The following is a 19,762-nucleotide window of genomic DNA, read 5'->3' as shown; positions in this document are numbered from 1 at the left end:
AATGTACAATAAGCATCATGACCCAATGCCACGCTGTCATGTGTCCTATCAAACATGCAGGTTCCTTAAATGTCCTGCCCTCTAAGCTTGCATGATGCAGATGCATTCATCATGATCAGTGTTTTCCTGTGCACAAAAGCTATGTAGGCAAGTTCTTCATTACTTCATAATGGTCCATACTCCTTTTTTATGTATTTTGTTAAAAGATGAACTACACAAGCTGTTCAGTAACATAGCCAATTTAGAATAGTGGTTAATTTTGTCTTCCTTTTCATTTATTAACAGGCCTACTTCCTTGGTAGTAATTCTTTCTCCTTATTCCCTTAAGCTAGCAGTAACTCATACTTTTTTTTGCCCTTATCTTTTCCCTGCAAGCCTTATAAAGAGATATATAGCAGAAATAAGAACTTTAATATCAGAAATGAATTAGCTAACAGAGTATTTACCTGAATAAGGTTTCTTGCAGTTTTACTCACGGGAAATCTTGAAAGCTAAAGTCGAGTTATTCTTGTGTTCAGGCCCAATATTTTAAGTGTTTTATTATGTTGTTGATTTTTGTAATAAAGGATAATACTGTAGCTTGGTGACTACAGCAGCCTTCCAAAGTTTGTGGATTATTTTGTCATAATAATAATATAGCTGCAGGCTTTTTAAACCAACTTGGGTGTACTGACAATTTATGCATGCCTACAAACTTGACCTCGCCATATGTAAGACCCAGACATCTCATCTTTCTTCTTTCTGATGAATTATCTAGCTATATGAGGCCAAATACATTCTTGGTACAATTTCATTGAATTTGGCCCATGATGTATTCCAGAAGATCAATGATATTGAGTGGAAAAGTATTTCTGCAATACCTTTATAACACCCCAGTTCTGAGAACAGCAGCTGTTTTTTCTTGTTGTTCATAAGTATTTGGTTGCTTGTATGGAATTATTCTGAAAACAATCAGTGTCTTGTATTGACAGTGTCTGAGGTGATAACATCATGTGAGCCTGGGGCTTTAAAATAATTCAAGCTGCTATAGTAACATGTTAAACACTTTTAAACTATTTGTTGCAGGTGTTTTTTAATCAGTACGTTTTTAGCACAATTGGCAGGATTATGAAAATATGTGATATACATTCTGATGGTTTTTCTTTTAAAAAGAGAAACTTTATAAAGTCAACTTCAATAAATGATTTGCCACAACAGTGAAAGATCATGGAAACTAGTTAAAGCCCATCACAGAAACACTCGCCCTAGAAGATACACTCAGACAAGAGCAGAATGGCATGTAGAAGCTGATGCATAAATCTTATGATCATACATAGAAAGAGCCTACTTTTTTTTCCCCAAGAGCTTGGAAACCTGCTTTATTGTGTTCATTCTCAATCACTGACAAACTTTAGCTTAATTGTCAGGCCTCCCAAAATCATGCCACTAGCTTAAAAATCATAAGATTTTTTAAAAAAATAACTTTTTATTTGCCTTCTGGTTTGTGAGCCTTTAGTGTTCCTCTTTTCAAGCTTTCCTCTGCAACCATGATGGCTAAAAACTTTTTTTTTTTTTTTAAATGACACTTGAAATTCTCCTGGAGTTGCAGTTTTCAGACAAACATCAAATATTATGAGAGGTGGCAATAACAGCAGTGCCGGAATACAAATAATAATCATTGAAACATAATGAAATAAACAATACACATTCACATCTCAAATGGGGGTGGCCTGCTCTGTGCATAGCATGAGTCATCCAAGTGGCACAGGTACTTTCCTGGCTGGCAAGGATGTCTGCTCTTGAGTTAGGGTGACTGCCTACACCTTGCCCTAGCCTCTGAGCATGGGTCCCAATGCCTGAGACATTAGTTATCGCCTTGAGGCCAGCTCCCCCTCTCCTGTGCTATGGCACCAGCTCTTACAGCACTCAGGTGAGAGACCCTGGGCGGCCTCACCCCAGGTTGCATCAGAGCTGGCACCTGGGCACAGAACAAGGGGTTGTCCAGCTCACACTTCAGTCTGGTGCAAGTGGGCAGGGCCACCCAGAGGATTCAGGGGGCCTGGGGCAATTTTGGGGGCCCCTTCCAGAAAAAAAGTTGCACTACTACATTCTTGTTGGGCCCTAGGACAAATTGCCCCACTTAGAATTATACAATATCAGGGCTGGAAGGGACCTCAGGCCCTCATCTAGTCCAACCTCCCTGCTCAAAGCAGACCCAATTCCCAGTTAAATAATCCCAGCCAGGGCTTTGTCAAGCCTGACACCACCCTCCTCGTGAAATAGTGTATCCTAATAGTGAACCTGAAAACTTGCCCCCCCACCTCCTCAGCCCTGCAGGTGGGGGCCAGCCCCGCCCCAGCTCTGCCCTGTTGGCACCAGCCGCCTGCACTGAGTGCGCTGGGCTCGAGCGACCTGAGGCCAGCCCACAGCTCAAAAGCACCTTGGCTCTGCAGCCGGGGAAGGAGCGCGTGGGTGGCGGTAACAGCGGAGAGAGGGAGCCCGCAACGGCGAGGGGGCGGGGCCATTCGCTTCAGCCCTGGCTGCTCCTTCCCCTCCCTGGCGATCGGGCGCGTCTTCCGGGTGGGATTGTGAAATTGTGGCCGCGTGATTAGTCACGAGCTCAGGCGCGCGCATCCCGGATGATGTATGAGTGCAGTCGGCGCTCGCGATGGAGTTCGGCGCGCGGCGGGCGCTCCGTTTTCTCCTCCTGCTGCTGCTGCCTGTGCCCGGGGCGGCGGGCGCGGGTCCGGTTGCGCTGCCGCTAGTCATCAACACCTGGGCATTTAGGAAAGCAACGGAAACAGGTGTCGCTGGCTCTGGGCTTTGCCTAGTGCTGCTCCGGCTGGGCTGGCTCGCAGGCGCCTGCGGGCGGGGAGCTGGAGCTGGAGCTGGAGCTGGAGTTGGGGGCACTCTTGCTCTTCTTCGCACTTGCGCAAGGGCCGGTGGCGCCCGCAGCACTCCTCGCATTACTTGGAGTGCAGTGGGGTGGCGTGGCTGTGACTCAGGTCTCGCACTGCTGCCCTTGATCGCATGGGGGAGGCTGGGTAGCAGGGGGAGGTGCTGTTTTCGGGAGTAGTGCTAGAACAGGTATTCAGAAAACCCTTGGTCCTGGTCGTGCACCCAGATGTGCTGATAGCACTAGCGATGGGATTTGTTTTTTACCCCCAAGTGCTGGTTTACCTAAATGGCCACAATTGCTGTGGCTAGATTACCCCAAAGAAGTTCCTAAGGCCATGGCTACACTGGAGAGTTGCTCTGTTTTTGCCAACACTTATCCATATGCTTAAATTGATTACTTTTGAGTAGTCTCACAGAAACAATGGGGGAATTACTCAGAATAGTATGCTGTCACCTGTGTCTTGTGGAGGTCACAATTAGGGTGACCAGATGTCCTGATTTTATAGGGACAGTTCTTATTTTGGGGTCTTTTTCTTATATAGGCTCCTATTACCCCAATCCTGATTTTTCACACTTGCTATCTGGTAGCCCTAGTCACAATGGAGAGTGCCAGTATTAGGTCAGACTGTCCAAACTTGGCAAACACTTCCAAATTGGTGGTATATCCTATAGTTAGATTTAGCCAAACCAGCAAGGTATATGTGCTCCTGGGTCACTTTACTAGCTTGCCAGAAAACCACTGACAGTCTAGCTCAGGGGTGGGCAAACTTTTTGGCCTCAGGGCCACATCTGGGTATGGAAATTGTATGGTGGGCCATGAATGCTCACAAAATTGAGGGTTGGGGTGAGGGCTCTGCTGGGGGTGTGGGCTGGAAATGAGGGGTGCGGGAGGGGCTGTGGGCTGGGAGTGGAGCAGAGGGGTTTAGAGTGTGAGCTCGAGTGAGGCTAGGAATGAGGGATTTGGGGTGCAGGAGGGTGCTACAGGCTGGGACTGGGGGACTTGGAGGGGGATCAGGGCTAGGGCAGGGGGTTGGGGCGTGAGGGTTGGGGATGCAGAATGGTGCTCTGGGTTGAGGCTGAGAGGTTCAGAGGCAGGCAAGGGGTTGGGGCATGAGAGAAGATCGGAGTATAGGATCTGGGTGGCGCTTACTTCAAGCAGCTCCCAGAAGAAGCAGCATGTTCCCACTCCAGCTCCTACTTGGAGGCGCGGCCAGGCTGCCCCGTCCACAGGCACTGTCCCTTCAGGTCCCATTGGCCACGGTTCCTAGCCAGTGGGAACTACAGAGCCTTCATTTGGGGCGGGGGTAGCATGCGGAGCCCCCTGCCTGCCTCTGCGTGTAGGAGCCAGAGGGGGAACAAGCTGCTGCTTCCAGGAGCCAAGGTATGTGCGGAGTGGGACAAGCACTTAATCCTGCTCTGCAGCCAGAGCTCGAGGACCAGATTAAAAGGTCTGACAGGCCGCGTGCAGCTCATGAACTGTCGTTTGCCCACCTCTGCTTTAGCTAGTCATCTTAGTGCTACAGTCACATTTACCACCCAGACAAACTGAACTATTGTGCTGAAAGGTTATTAAAACCAAAAATCACCACACAGTGAGTTTTTACAGCCCCCAAAGCCAGTCACTTACCATCAGGCACACTTCAGATCTCACCAAATACAGCGCTGTAGCCAGTCCTTTAGGAAACTAACTGAAGATTTATTAACTAAGAAAATAAACCTCTGCATAACTCATTTAAAATAGGTAAATTACAGGTGAATTAAAGCGTGTAAATCCAAAATGCTAGTTAGGGATATTATGTCAGATAGTTTTTTATAAATCTGTCTGGTTTGCCCAAATAGTGTTGGGGACCTCCAATCCTTTGTTCAAAATTTTCCTTTGTCAAAGTTCAGTAGTCCAGAGGAAAGAAGAAAGAGGTAAAAGGTGCTTTTTGTTCTTGCCTTTTATATCTTGCCCTCTTTTCTGGAAAAATTCTAGCTGTTTCCTAGCTTCATTTCCTAGGTGCATGCTCAGCAGTTCTTCATATGAATTGTAAATTTTGCTTGCACCTTTTGTGTGCTATTGCTAGGGTGTCCTCACAGTTCCTTTTGTTATTCCTGAAAGGCTAACCTATGGGTGCTTCTGAGACTCACAAGAAGTTTGAGATACAAACACATAGCAAAATGTCATAACTCCATATACAGTATTGATACACATTATAACAAGATAACAATGCGCAGCAGATTATAAATTTTTCAATGATATTTTGTACAAGAGTTATCACAATTTTTCAAAAGTAGTGGTGACCATATTAGTGTAGTCAATCACCTTCCGCATTATACAGCATCACATATGCATATAAATATTTGCAGGATCTGGGCCCATGTCCTAATCCTGGCAAATTTTTCTCTGCACCCATGTGGGAATCTATTAACTTCATTGTGGCTTCACATACACTCAGGGCTGTGACCCCATGAAGCAGTTTGCATGATCAAGGTCTGTGGGCCAAGTTCAGCAGAGCCATTTGTGTTGACTCACATAAAAGGGTTTTTCAAGCCACAAACTAGATCTCAAAGGATAGATGACAGAGAGGGAGAGGAAAAGAGATGGTTATTTTTAGTGCTGCATAAATATTGTTTTTGTTTGTTTATATACTTTAAACACTGTTAGGTTTAATTTTGTGCCTGGCACATTTTAAGTATGCTTGATTCTCTCTGAAATGGCTCTTAAGAAATGTTTTTAATATAACATTTTCCTATTTGTATATTTAAAAAATCTTTAAATATGCCATGATCCTGCATAGCTACACAGACTTAATTTAGACTCCATGTGAGCTTGGCTATACCTGTGTGGCCTTGGAGAGAAGGAGTGCTTTAATTACACAACCGTAAATTATTGTTGGTTTTTTTTATTTAGTATATGAAATACATTATAATTGTGGACACTATAGCAACAACTCCCCACTCACACAAATATCCCATCACTTCCCATTCAGAAACATTAGCCAATTATGCAAAAAAGTTGACTTTTTATATTCTGAATAACACTTTCTGTAGATTTCACCTAAGAATAACAACATATTATAGTGTTTATTTTTAGCTGCCATAGCTGGTGTAGTTTTTTGTGTATTTGTTTTTATAATTTTAAATGAAATATTAGTAATTATTTTAACTTACCTGGTGTTTGTGTTGCTTACAGCATGGTATACCTTACAGTCAGGAGGCTCTGAGCTGGATGCAGTGGAGAGAGGCTGCGCTCAGTGTGAGATTGATCAGTGTGATGGAAGTGTGGGGTTTGGAGGAAGTCCAGATGAACATGGAGAAACAACATTAGATGCCATGATCATGGATGGGTAAGAAAGTTACCTGGAGAAGAGAATAATCCTAAGGATTTTTAGTACAGTTAAAGATGATGTAAGCATTGTTATATGTACCATGCCATCATGTCGATGTGTTCAATAGACATAATACTGCACTCAGACTCTAATATTTGATGTGTTCATGGGTACAGTAGGAGGAGAGAAGTATCCAATCAAACAGGGAATAGATTGCCACGGCACCAGGATGTTTGGAAGCTAACTAAGCATTTTTGTTGCAATCCCTGACATTCATTTTCCAATACCTGATTGCCAGATACGGGAGCTAAAGTGTGCATATGGAGTTCCTGGGTATTGCAGAGTAGAGATTCTCTCTGAAAATGAAGCATAATATACAACACCTATACGACTGTATGCCTGAAGAAGAAGAGAGAGGCTTACTTTTGCAGGATTAGGTTATCTGAAGGTTTAAGTGTAATCTTAATAGAGGACCATTTGCTCTTTAATTTCCATACAAATTTTACTTTCATGACAATTCTGTGTGATATCTTTTAGACTTTATTCATTGTTTAGGTCTGACCTACACTTGGAAGTCTTACTAGAGTAATTTGTTTGCTTAGGAGTGCAGTTATTTATACCTGAAATACTTACACTAGTAAAACTCGAATATGGATGCGTTTATATCAGTACAAGATGATTTCGACCAGTACAGTATAATGTACCTCTATGCTGATATGGCTGCTTTCAGGGAAGTTGTACTACTTTAACTATACCAGTATAGATAAAATGGTACAACTTCTTACGGTAGACAAGCACAAAGTATATATAGCAGAAGATATGTAATCATTTTATTATCCTCTGTTACTGTTTAATATATGCGCACCTTAAATATTTCTCACTTCCATATTCTTCTTGTTTCAGTGACACCATGGAAGTTGGGGCAGTAGCAGATCTCAGACGTATAAAAAATGCTATTGGTGTAGCACGGAAAGTGATTCAGCATACTAAGCACACATTATTAGTGGGGGAATCAGGTAATTATGTACTTTATTCAGTTATTTCCAATTCTTACCCTTGTCTTAATTATCACTATACAATAAGGAGACTTATGATAGATGAATCTTGATGGTAGAGGAATCCCCCACATATATATTCAAATGAATGCTGTTAAGTAATTGAAAAGCATTTATCTTCCTTTAAGTTTCTTAAATATCTACAAATTGTCAGGGTTTTTTATTCTGCTATTTCTGCTTGAACTAAAACAAAGGGTTATGTATCCCTCTACTGACTCAGCTGCAACTATTAACTTTTAATGCCAGAGCTGTTTTAATATCACTGAAAATGCAGATACTAAGTAAAGATGTTTTGACATAAGACACTATATAAATGGAAGCTAGTATATGCCAATATTTCATTTAAAATACAAGGGAAGCTTTACTAAAAAAATAAATGGCAGAATTTGGTACCTAATTTTATTTCAAAGTTCATTTTCATATTTACTGAGCAGTCGTTGTACTTCGCAATTTAAAAACATACATGAAGACTTTCTGCCTCAGAGAGCTTTTAAATAAATCAGGTACTGTACAGTTTGGCACAACACACCACGTGATGATAAATTCTATGAACAGTGGAGGTTTTATCTTTTTCAGGTAACTTAATACTTTATTGGTGGATTAGTATCTTTAAACTTTATGGAAGAAATGTTTCTAGGAAGACTTTGAATAGGAAATGGAAGATTAGTTGGCTTAAGGCTGCATGGAGGAAATCATGAAGGCAAAGATGAAATTTAAAAAGAGGTGATGTGGTCATTGATAGGAGAAGACGAGTTTGGCGGTAGCATTTTGGATGGAATGAAGGAAATGAGACAAGACAGAGGAGACAGTTGCTATAGCTGATGCAAAGACTGGGTCTGGAGAGGGAGGGCTGGAGTTTGAGGTGGTTTACAGTCCCTTTTGATTTGACCAGGAGGTGGTCACTAGTGGCTGTGTTAAGAGGAATATTAGTAGCATACAAGGGATTCAGGAGGGAATGAATAGAGTGGGATGTAAAGAAAGTCACAATAGACTTTGTGCTTCAAGGTGAAAGAAGGGTTTGGGACAGGGTAAACCAAAAGATGTTTGGGAATAACAGAGTAACCTGGAATACCAGGAATGACTGAGAATAAGGGAGGTAGGTTTGAAGAGCAAGTCAGAGGGGGTGACAAGGTTCAGCGCCATGTGTCAGAAGGGTAAAGAAGATGGAAGGGGGGAAAAGCAAATTCTTTCTGAAGGAAGTTGGAATGGTCATACAGTTTTCTCTGGAAGAGCACAGTGGGATGAGAGCAGGGAAGTTGGAAGCAAATATGAGGAGTGACACTGGGAATTGATAAAGCAAACATTGATGGGAGAGGATAGCAGACTCACTAGAGCATGTAGTTGAACTTTAAAATCAGTGGAGGAGAGGAAGGCAAATTTCTGTTCTACACAAAGTATTAGAAACAATTTTTAAAAAATTGTCCTTAAAGTGTGATTAGATTGAATGACTTCTTGTAAGAGTCTTTCTACAGGATTGTTTCTGCTTTTTATCAATCTACATAGTCAGGTAGTTGCATTCTACATACATCTCTACTGCGATATAACGCTGTCCTTGGGTGCCAAAAAATCTTACTGTGTTATAGGTGAAACTGTGTTATATCGACCTTGCTTTGATCCACCGGAGCGTAGCTTTACTGCATTATACCCGAATTTGTGTTATATTGGGTCACGTTATATCGGGGTAGAGGTGTATTTCTGCTCTTGTTTGGGGAGTAAAAGATAAAAACATTTGAAACTAGGATAATCTCCTCAATTTTTCTGTCCGCACATAGGTTTTTTTGAATGATTGACAGAAAAAAGAACACAACCATGCTCTTAACTGTTAAGCATTATATAGAATTTACTGTAAATAATGGTATTTTAATGTGTGGAAAGTACAGTATATTGTTTCTGGCACTAAAATTTTAATGGGAATTTGTTACTTTTGGTTTTCATTATTGAAAATAATTGAATCTTATATTTCTGACTTCCTAAACAGTCCTCGGAATCCTTTTCAGTTTAAGTGACTCCAAATCATATCAGCTAGGGAGTATGAAAGATGCTTTTTTTTTTTTTCTTTTTTTTTCTTTTTCTTTTTTTACGAAACCATGCTACCTTCGTGCACATTGCCCAACAGCTCCACTTTCTGGAATAAAAACAGGCTACAGAAGTCCTAAAAGGAGGATCAATAAACATGAACAATCAGACTTTTCTGCGCTCACTTGCTCTCTTACTAGGTTACTCCAGATACTGAAATATTGGTAAACGTTCAATAATTTAACTATTGCTCATGAAACTCCCATTACATGTGTAGTTTTAGAAAAGCAACAAAAAATTAACTAGTAAATAAATTGAAGGTTTTTTTCTGTAATATTTGGATAAACGGAAACTCCTAAGAATCTTGTAAAACTATGTATTATGTTCAAATAAATATTTGAGGATTCAAGCATGGACGGGATTGGTAGCTTACAAATCTGTAAACAATTTTATCTAAATTTGATTTATTCCAGATTGATAATGCCAGAGATTACTGTAACTGAAAGGTGAATGAATAGCATTTTTTCTAAATTTTTTTTCAGTTCATTTACTTTCCATTTGGCTGTGCTTTGTGGCAATTGCTTTCATTTCTTCTCCTGTATAGACAGTTTCCCCTGTTGTTGGTTGATTTTCACACAGTAACAATTGTAAAAAAGTATTTAAGAAATAATCAAATTTAACTCTTAGGAAAGTGTGGTGATAAAGCCACAGAAATTGTCAGAGGTACTCAGGGAGGGGTATTGATATGAGTCTTTTTTTTCTGCTTACCTCATATTTTAAAAAAGTAGAGATATCAAATTGATAGTGTCTTTTTGTAATTTAATTTGCTACTTAGAAATTTTTGCTTGCTTAAATTAAAATTTCCACGTTACACATAGCACAATATTGGATTTGGATGGTATTTATCCTGTTTGAAAAGTTTTGCTCCTTTTGTACAGCAACATGTCTGAAGAGAAAGCTCTCTCATCATAGTCATAGTGAACGTATTTAAATGAAGAGACAAAAAGACATAGTAGATAGCATCTCTCCTCCTGAAAGTGTAGGATATAGTGCCCTCAGTAAAGGAAGAATTGGATAACGATGGTATATCGGAGATTACACTGATACACCGTTTGTCTGAGGAACTATATTCTATAGTTTCAGGGGGATGAGCTATCTATAAAATAAACTAATATCTCATCTTGATCATAACATATATTGTATGATAAATCTAATGTACTCATGCTACAATATTGTTGAATTTGTCTTTTGCCTGTTAAAGCCTCACTGTTTGCAGAAAGCATGGGATTTCCATGTGAAGATTTAACCACTCAAAATTCTCTTTCAATATATTTAAAGTGGCTTTATCAAAGCTGTCAGCCAAACTACTGGAAGGTACAGTATAATTTGTTTTATTTTAGAAATTTGATCACACAACTTTGCTTGTTACTCTTGACCTGTTAAAGAAAGAAATGCTTCATATTAAGGGAACAAAGAATGTTCCAGTAAACATTTTTAAAAAAATCCTGGAATTCTCACTCACTTGATATACTTGAGGATTGGAAGCCTGTTTGCTGCCTGATTTGTAGAATTCTGTTAATGTTGATGTTAGTACAGTGATTTTTCTTTTCTGAATTTCAGAGAAAATCCTAACCCTCAACAACAGAGGATGATTTCTCAATGAGGCATGAGTGCAGAAACCTAAAATTGAGTCTCTAAATGAAATCTCTTACTGAGAATTAAGGCCTCGGTCTTGCAGGTACACCTCTACCCCACTATAACTCTGTCCTCGGGAGCCAAAAAAATCTGACCGTGTTATAGGTGAAACCGCGTTATATCGAACTTGCATTGATCCACTAGAGTGCACAACACTGCCCCACTGGAATGCTGCTGTATTGCATTATATTCAAATTCGTGTTATATCGGGGTAGAGGTGTACTTAGTCACGTGAGTGACTTTTTACATATGGAAGTAGTCCCATTAAAATCATAGGGACTATTCATAGGCTTAAGTCTTTCCAAAATTGAAGCCTAAATTGGTAGCTGTAGATGATGACAAACATAAGTTAGCATGTTTGTCTCTGTGCACAGACTGTTACATACTTGCCGAACCTACTCATCTGTAGATTGTGTTGTCTTTTTTGTATCTGAAATGTAGTGGAATTGAGACAGTTTAATTTGGTACACACTCTCTTACCTATTCATTTACTTGATAAAGTGTCCTGGCTAAAGTATTACTTTTAACTAACTTTAGTCATCCTAAGTACAGGATTTTACTTTATCTCTTAGTGTGGTATTAACATCAACTTTGTTTTTGTGGGTTCTTTATCATGCTGAAGAATGCAAACTTGTTTTGACCAAAGAATGAGTCTTGTGATTGTTCTGCTACTTTTCTCTAATAGGCACTATCAGATTAACAGACCCTGTATCACACATTATTGAACGCCAATCAATGCATCTCTTAATAAGAATATCCATAGCTTTTGCAACTTCAGTACAGCTGTAGCTTAAAATATTGTAGAGCAGTAGTTACATAGTGGAATTTAGATTTTTGTTGCAGTAGTTTGTTTAAAATGCATCTTTATTGAAATATTAAAGACTCATATGAATAAAATATTGATTACAGAATGTAATACCAGATGCTTCAAAATCCTGCGGACCATACAAACAGGCTAAACAATTAAATAGTGAAGAATGGATCAACTCACAGAAAAGAATAAATATTCATAACCATGATACAATTGGTAACTCTCTTTGGTTATTCTATGCTAAAAGATATATTCTTTTTTTTGCTTCATGATCAACTCAATCTTACTGAGTTCAAATAAAAAAATATTTAAAACTGGTAGTATACCAGATATACAGCACATTGTCAAGTGTGTACTACTTACACACGTTATGAAGGAGTTTGTTGCAATTCCTTAGTCAATTTAGGGTTTGTTAGTCTAGAATCTATTTTAATCTTTCCTATACTTTAACTTCTGATTTGAGCAACAGCATTGTTTGCAAATTGGTATGCTTAAAATAGGTTCGGAGTAATATTCTTGTAAAGACTTTGATACTTTATAAAATTATTTCTTGTATTTCATGATTCATTTTTCATGTTGTCAGCATAGCAGACATTCCAGAACTGCAGACTTCAGAGACACATTTCCAAACACCTCAGTACAGATTATTTATCTATATTTTGTCAGTTAAAATTTATCTTCTGCGTTTTGGACTGGATCTTTGCCAACTTGTTGGTTGATTGTCATGCAAAAAATCTTCAAAATTTTCATTACCAAAGAATTACCACTTAAGTGCTGAGACACACACAAATTCATCAAAGTACTTAAGAACATGCCTAATTGACTTTAGTGGAACTACTTACTGCTTTAAGAATCGTTCTGAATTGAGGTCTGAATTACATAACTGCTAGAACTAAGGGGATGCCAAGGTTGGTGGGTCATATGTTGAATGGTATGTCATCTCTTCATTTGTACTTGGTTAAGGTAGTTAAACTTTATTAATGTATTTTAGAGTGTGTGTTTGTACTAGAGGCTTTTTGAACTCTTTGAAATCTGGATAAAATAAACACTAGAGAATTTAAATCATACTTAAAATTGTTTTACCAACAATGATTATATATGGCCCAATTTTCAAATGTTTTAAAATACAAATATTTAGATCCCTCTGAAAATGACAATTCAGGTGTAAAACTTCATTTTAAAAATAGGACCCTTACAAGGGCTAATAAAAATATGATCAATTTTCATGCTGCTGAATTGTAACACTGATGTTTTAACAAATATATAAGAAATTATTCTTTTAAGCTTCACCATTCTTCAAATCTGTAGGCATGATTGTAATTGGTGGTTCCGGACATGTTGCAGTGGGGACATCTACAAATGGTGCAGTCCACAAAATCCAGGGGTTAGTATTTGCAGTTTGAGAAAAAGACATATGGTATTTGTAATCCTTGATTTCATGTAAGTATCTGTGTAGGTGAGGTGAGGTGATGTTTTGCTTATCTGAATGATCACGTTTATACAGGTACTAGCACAATAGGGCCCCATTTTCTGGTGGGTCTTTAAGGTGCTGCTGCAATTACAGTTTTTAGTGGGCTTGTTTTTTCAACTTTGTGTATAAATATAGTAGAAGTTACTTTAGGCCTGCTTTTTTTTCATTTTTAAATGGGAGCAAGAATAGGTTATTTATGAGCATTGTCTAAAGAATGTGTGGATCTATGGGTGAATTGAGTTTGTTGCTTTATGCTTGTAATAGCCTTTAAAAACTTTTTATTAAAAAAAAAAATATGATAAATGACACGTTTTCACTCTTTAAAAAACTCATGTCAGCGATAAGTTTGATTTGGTCTGACCCAATAAATATTTCCAGAACTTTAAGAGTCACAACAGGATCAAGGAATGAGGGCTTGTTTAAACGTGGACCTATTCAGGACTATTCTTGAATAACTCTGTATGAACTCTTATTCAAGAATGAGTGCCTTTTTCCAATTTTGCCTAATCTACCGTGGAAGTGGACTAAGCTGAACCAGAAACCTTCTGTATCTTGAAGGAAGAATACTCTGGAAGGCTGAAACTGTGGAACAGTCACTATTTCACCAGGTGGTTTTGCTTTTTTCTTGGCAGTGTGTTGGAGTGTCCAAGTGTCAGTCCTTGTTACTGAGAGTAGAGTGCTCTCATTACCATGATGTAAGTTTAGGAGTTCCTGGTGTATTCTCATTGCTGCTATTTATTTTATTTATTTATCAAAACAAGTACCCTAAGAATTTGCCTGTAAATATTAGGTTTAGCTCTGCTCTGGTACACTGAGGCAACCCCACTGGCTTCAGCCAGGTTGCACAGTAGTGTAACTGGGACCAGAACTTGGCCCATTTTAACTAACAGTCTTCATTTTAACTTGATGGGTTTCTTTTCCTTCTTCTATATAGTCGTGTAGGGGACTCGCCAATAGCTGGAGCTGGAGCCTATGCTGATAGTACAACTGGAGGAGCGGCAGCCACTGGAGATGGTGATATCATGATGCGCTTTTTGCCCAGGTTTGTCCCTTTGAGGAAGATTGCTTACATTTTTGCCGGAGAATTCCTGTGAAACAAATCAACAAATAAAGTGATGAATTAATAAAATTGTCGGTTTTATTGGCTGTTTAACAGAGTTAGCCATTGCTTGCTTTTTTATTCATGCCAATCAACATGGCCGTAAAAACCAGACTAGCCCCACCTACTCTGTTACAGACAACAAATCACTTACCAATTCTTTAACATGTTTTCTGCTGTCTTGTTGCAAATCCTGTGAATGTTGCCAAACCTGGACTTTGACAGAAGGAATGAGTGGATTCCAGATGTAAATGCGCTCCACCAAAAATGTTTTGTGTCCTACACTCAAGTTTCAGTTGTGGGAACAAAACATTTCTTAAGTGTTAGGAAGAAGAGAAAGTGGTCTCAGAAATGGCTATTTTCTTCACCATATGGTTCCACATGGGGAATTATTAGCTAAATTGGAAAAGATGAGGATAAATATGAAAAATGAAAGGTGGATAAGGAACTGATTAAAGGGGAGACTACAACAGGTCATACTGAAAGGTGAATTGTCAGGCTGCAGGGAGGTTACTGGTGGAGTTCCTTAGGGATCGGTTTTGGGACCAATCTTATTTAATCTTTTTATTACTGACCTTGGCACAAAAAGTGGGAATGTGCTAATAAAGTTTGCAGATAACACAAAGCTGGGAGGTATTGCCAATGCAGAGAAGGACTGGGATATCATACAGGAAGATCTGGATGACCTTGTAAACTGGAGTAATAGTAATAGGATGAAATTTAATAGTGAAAAGTGCAAGGTCATGCATTTAGGGATTAATAATAAGAACTATTGTTATCAGCTGGAGAGGCATCAGTTGGAAATAACGGAGGAGGAGAAGGACCTCAGAGTATTGGTTGATCACTGGATGACTAGGAACCGCCAAAGTGATATGGCTGTGAAAAAAACTAATGTGGTCTTGGGATGTAAATTTGAGACAACTTTTAAAAAAAAAAAAAAAAAAAGTAATGAGGAAAAACAGCAATTCAACAGTTCTTGCAGACTTCAAGGAGGAAGGAGTTGATCAGTAGCTTAGTCTCCAATTTTGTATTTGTGTTCCAAAGTAAATTATTTTGCTGTGTTCATATTAAGTAGACATGCAATTGATTGAGTTCCAATCTATCATATTTTTGAATGTCTGTTCTGATTATATTCAGTCATAATGAGTAACACTTCTGATTTGTTTCTTAAATCAGCTATCAAGCAGTGGAATATATGAGGACAGGAACAGATCCAACTACAGCTTGCCAAAAAGTTATTTCCAGGATCCAGAAGTATGTTCCGTACTTCTTTGGTGCTGTTATCTGTGCCAACACAACTGGAAGTTATGGTATATCTTACTGTTATACTTTGTTCAACACAAAGAACTTTGACACAAACGAGTGAAACATAGAGGTGGATTTTAAAGGAGCAGGCTGCAACTTTTTTTAACTTTAACCATTGTTGGGGGCTGGAGGGAGCAAGGGGACAGTCCACTCTCTTACTATCAAATACCAGGCATGATAGTACATGATTAAATGGTATCCTGCCAAGCACCCAGTGAATCAGGTTGGCCCTCTTCAACCTAATATCTAAGATTTGCACAGAACTTTCCTGGAGGAGTTAGTAAATACTCAACCATTTACAACCTCAATTTCTCATATGATTAATTTGAAGGTATGATTAATTTGAAGGTTGTGGTTTTTTTTTTTTTTAAAAAAAGCCCACACTTCTTTGGGACATGGCATAAGGTAGTTGGAATGTGTACACAGCTTCAAAGCAATCCAAGTCAGTCATTACGCTGTGCATCTCATTAGTGAACCCTTAGATCAGTAGAAAGTAAAATTGCTGATCAGTATGGCTTATTGGGTAGACTGCTTGTTTTATATCTTTGATCTTACTTCCCACAGTTCTGTGTTTGAGAAATTAAGTTGTAGAAACACACTACATTCAGCAGTATTAAGATGTATTTTTTTCTAATTTATATTACTAAGTTTATTAAGTTGCACTACACTCATAATGAGAACACTGAAAAGTAAAATGCTTTTGAGAAATCTCAATGTTGGGTTAAACAGATTGTAAGAGGAAGTTACACCATTGTAGCAGAATTAATAATTGAATCTTTAGAAGATGAAATATGACAAACATACTAATCCTATAGGGAATAGGCAAGTCACTTTTGTTTTTTTTTCTTTCCCAGGTGCTGCCTGCAATAAAGTTCCAGGATTCACTCAGTTTCACTTCATGGTTTATAGTCCTTTGCTAAATCAGCCATTTGAGCAAGTAGTAGACTGCATTTAATTTTTTCTGTACCAACTGCATTTACACTTAAACATAAAGGAGGAAAAAAGAAGGTTGAAAAGGCTCACTGGCTGCCGTTTTGCAAAGTGTTTGCAGTTTCCTTTTTGCACAGATATTTGAGGAAGAGTAATGTATGTGGAGATAGAACATATCTCTCTCCTTTTTTTAACGTATTTTGTTTTATTACCATATCACCAATATGTAAGTAAACTTGATCTGTAGTTTCTCAATGTAGCAAACTAATTTATTAATCTGGCAGGTTATTTGTAAATTCTGGTGGGCAAGTTGGCTTCATCTACAGGATGAACAAATTTGATTTTTTTTTTTTTTTTTTTAGATTCCAGGATACTGTGTAGAGATCCAAAATATCTACTAATGATAAAGTGGGATTTCAGAATACTTTGCTGGTGTATGTTGATGACTATAGTTTAAATTGGGAAATGACTTTTGGAACCAGTCTCAAAAAAGATGCAAATTTGCATGACTGTTGTACCAAGAAGAACTGGAGAACAATTTCATGACTGAATGGAGAGCAATGAAGAAAGCTTCTGCTTTTGTGGTGATGTTTCATTATTCCATGATGTTCAGTCACAGTGATGCAGTATTACATTGCAAATGTTATCCTGCAGTGTCAGGAAGTTACTCTATTTTGTGGCTTTTTGTGACTCGGGTACATTATATGTTCACTCTCTCCTTTCTTTTATTTCTGGGAACAAATGGAGGTGTTTCTTACTCCTCTTCCAATCCCAAATTGTTGGGTAGGATCCCAGTAACTGACTTATTTTCAGAAGATAGTTTCCATGCTATGCTTCCCTTTTCACTTCCCATGTTGTGTTCTATCAGTGTGAGCAGTGTTTCTGTGATCAGCATTCCATTGCTGCCTACACTCAGGTAAAGCGCCCATCAAATGTACAGATTCCGAGCCCACAGGACAGTTCTAGAACTGTGGGTGGAATAAGACTGATTTTTCTGTATTAAATGTTTCACTGACCATAATTCATTTTTGTAAATCACTTCATTTTAACTGACCTTTTTGGCAACTGAACCACAAATTAATAAATTAGAGGTGATAAGTAATGGCATGGATTTGTCGAGAATAAATCGTGTCAAACCAACCTGATAGCTTTCTTTGACAGAGTAACAAGCCTTGTGGATGGAGGGGAAGTGGTAGATATGCTATATTTTGACTTTAGTAAGGCTTTTGATACTGTCTTGCATGACCTTCTCATAAACAAACTAGGGAAATACAACCTAGATGGAGCTACTATAAGGTGGGTGCACAACTGGTTGGAAAATCGTTCCCAGAGAGTAATCATCAGTGGTTCACAGTCATGTTGGAAGGGCATAACGAGTGGGGTCCCGCAGAGATCAGTTCTGGGTCCGGTTCTGTTCAATATCTTCATCAATTATTTAGATAATGGCATAGAGAGTACACTTATAAAGTTTGTGGATGATATGAAGCTGGGAGGGTTGCAGGTGCTTTGGAGGATAGGATTAAAATTCAAAATGATCTGGACGAACTGGAGAAATGGTCTGAAGTAAATAGGATGAAATTGAATAAGGACAAATGCAATGTATTCCACTTAGGAAGGAAATATCAGTTGCACGCATACAAAATGGGAAATGACTGCCTAGAAAGGAGTACTGTGAAAAGTCATCTGAGGGTCATAGTGGATCACAAGCTAAATGAGTCAACAGTGTAATGCTGTTGCAAAAAAACCCAAATGTCATTCTGGGATATATTAACAAGAGTATTGTAAGCAAGACAAGAGAAGTAATTCTGCTCAACTTCGCGCTGATTAGGCCTCAACTGGAGAATTCTGGGCACCACATTTCAGGAAAGATGCGGACAAATTGGAGAAAGTCCAGAGAAGAGCAACAAAATTGATTAAAGGTCTAGAAAACATGACCTATGAGGGAAGATTGAAAACATTGGGTTTGTTTAGTCCTGGAGAAGAGAAGACTGAGAGAGGATAGGATAAGTTTTCAAGTACATAAAAAGTTGTTACAAAGAGGAGGGAGAAAAATTGTTGTTCTTAACCTCTGAGGATAGGACAAGAAGCAATGGGCTTAAATTGCAGCAAGGGCGGTTTAGGTTGGACATTAGGAAAAACTTCCTGTCAGGGTAGTTAAGCACTGGACTAAATTGCCTAGGGAGGCTGTAGAATCTCCATCACTGAAGATTAAGAGGAGATTGGACAAACACCTGTCAGGGACAGTCTGGATAATACCTAGTCCTGCCTTTTATTGAAAATTGAATTATGAAGTTCAGTGAGTTCTCCTTGCAGGATACTTCGTAAAGAGAAATGCTTCCTTTGTCCCTGTTGTACTCTGTGCATGCCCTACCGCCCGCCCCCCTCCACACACACACCCTTTGTATGTTACACCTCTAAAGGAGCAATTGCATGTATACAATGGAATTTATCTTTAGGGAACAAAATTATTTTTAGTGCCTAGCACCCTGAGAAAGTGCTGTTTCTCATTTCTTCTCCTACTACATCTCATTTGCAGATTCCAAGTCTTATTTATAATGTACTGCCACATACTGTGGTTCTTTCCATAGATTTTTGAAGATCGGTTTTAAAGGATCTTTGATCTTCCTTCTAACTTGGCAGGCTTGCTGATCAATTTATTAAATCAAGAGCTTGAGATTGATAAGGAAATTTAAAAGGGAAAAAAGTTAAAATGACCATATCATACCATAAATATTTTTATCAACTCTGTCTGCTTGAATAAAACCACTGGGTAATGCAAGTTTACTTTAATGTATCTTAATAATTTAGTTTTTTGGTGTCCTCGTATACTCAGCATTAAAATGGTCGTTGCCTTATGTTCTGAGTTTGTGTTTTTAAAAGCTGGAAAGCTTCCAGACAAGAATGGCTGTTGTTTTTAATGACATGCTATTAACTGTTCTCTTGATGAAGTTCAATTTGGAGGATTCATTTCCTTCACTAGCTGACGAATGTGGATGAAAAGATGCTTTAAGAACACTTGTGGAAAGTTTTCATGGATTTGAATTAACTCAGAATGCTTTTCCTCTGTAAAAGTGTCAGTTCTCTGTACGTTAATTTTTATGCAAAAAAGTAGTCAAAGGGCTAGATGAACAATAGGACATAAGCAGGTAAGGCCAACATTTAAGCACAACTTAGATCTGGAAAAGCTCTGCT

General features: G+C 38.7%; 1 protein-coding gene across 1 annotated transcript; it reads left to right on the top strand.

Moving 5' to 3' along the window:
* Nucleotides 1–2,600: 2,600 nt before the first annotated feature.
* Nucleotides 2,601–19,425, top strand: AGA (aspartylglucosaminidase). Its single transcript, XM_032783544.2, has 9 exons — nt 2,601–2,783; nt 6,053–6,206; nt 7,092–7,204; nt 10,521–10,633; nt 11,864–11,981; nt 13,074–13,149; nt 14,171–14,278; nt 15,512–15,645; nt 16,495–19,425. The coding sequence occupies exons 1-9, from the start codon at nt 2,648–2,650 to the stop codon at nt 16,593–16,595; spliced, it is 1,053 nt and encodes a 350-aa protein (XP_032639435.1). The 5' UTR covers nt 2,601–2,647; the 3' UTR covers nt 16,596–19,425.
* The last annotated feature ends 337 nt before the right edge of the window (nt 19,426–19,762 follow it).

Source organism: Chelonoidis abingdonii, chromosome 5 (genome assembly GCF_003597395.2).
Source record: "Chelonoidis abingdonii isolate Lonesome George chromosome 5, CheloAbing_2.0, whole genome shotgun sequence".
Lineage (NCBI taxonomy): Eukaryota > Metazoa > Chordata > Testudines > Testudinidae > Chelonoidis > Chelonoidis abingdonii.
Note: the sequence above shows the minus strand (reverse complement) of the source record. Positions and strands in the feature narration are given on the sequence as shown.

Excerpts from the sequence above, each read along its gene's own strand:
- AGA (XM_032783544.2), top strand. The coding sequence starts at position 2,648 with ATGGAGTTCGGCGCGCGGCGGGCGCTCCGTTTTCTCCTCCTGCTGCTG. Across the intron at positions 7,205-10,520 it reads ATTATTAGTGGGGGAATCAG|CCTCACTGTTTGCAGAAAGC; the intron begins GTAATTATGTAC and ends TGCCTGTTAAAG. Across the intron at positions 15,646-16,494 it reads CAACACAACTGGAAGTTATG|GTGCTGCCTGCAATAAAGTT; the intron begins GTATATCTTACT and ends TTTCTTTCCCAG.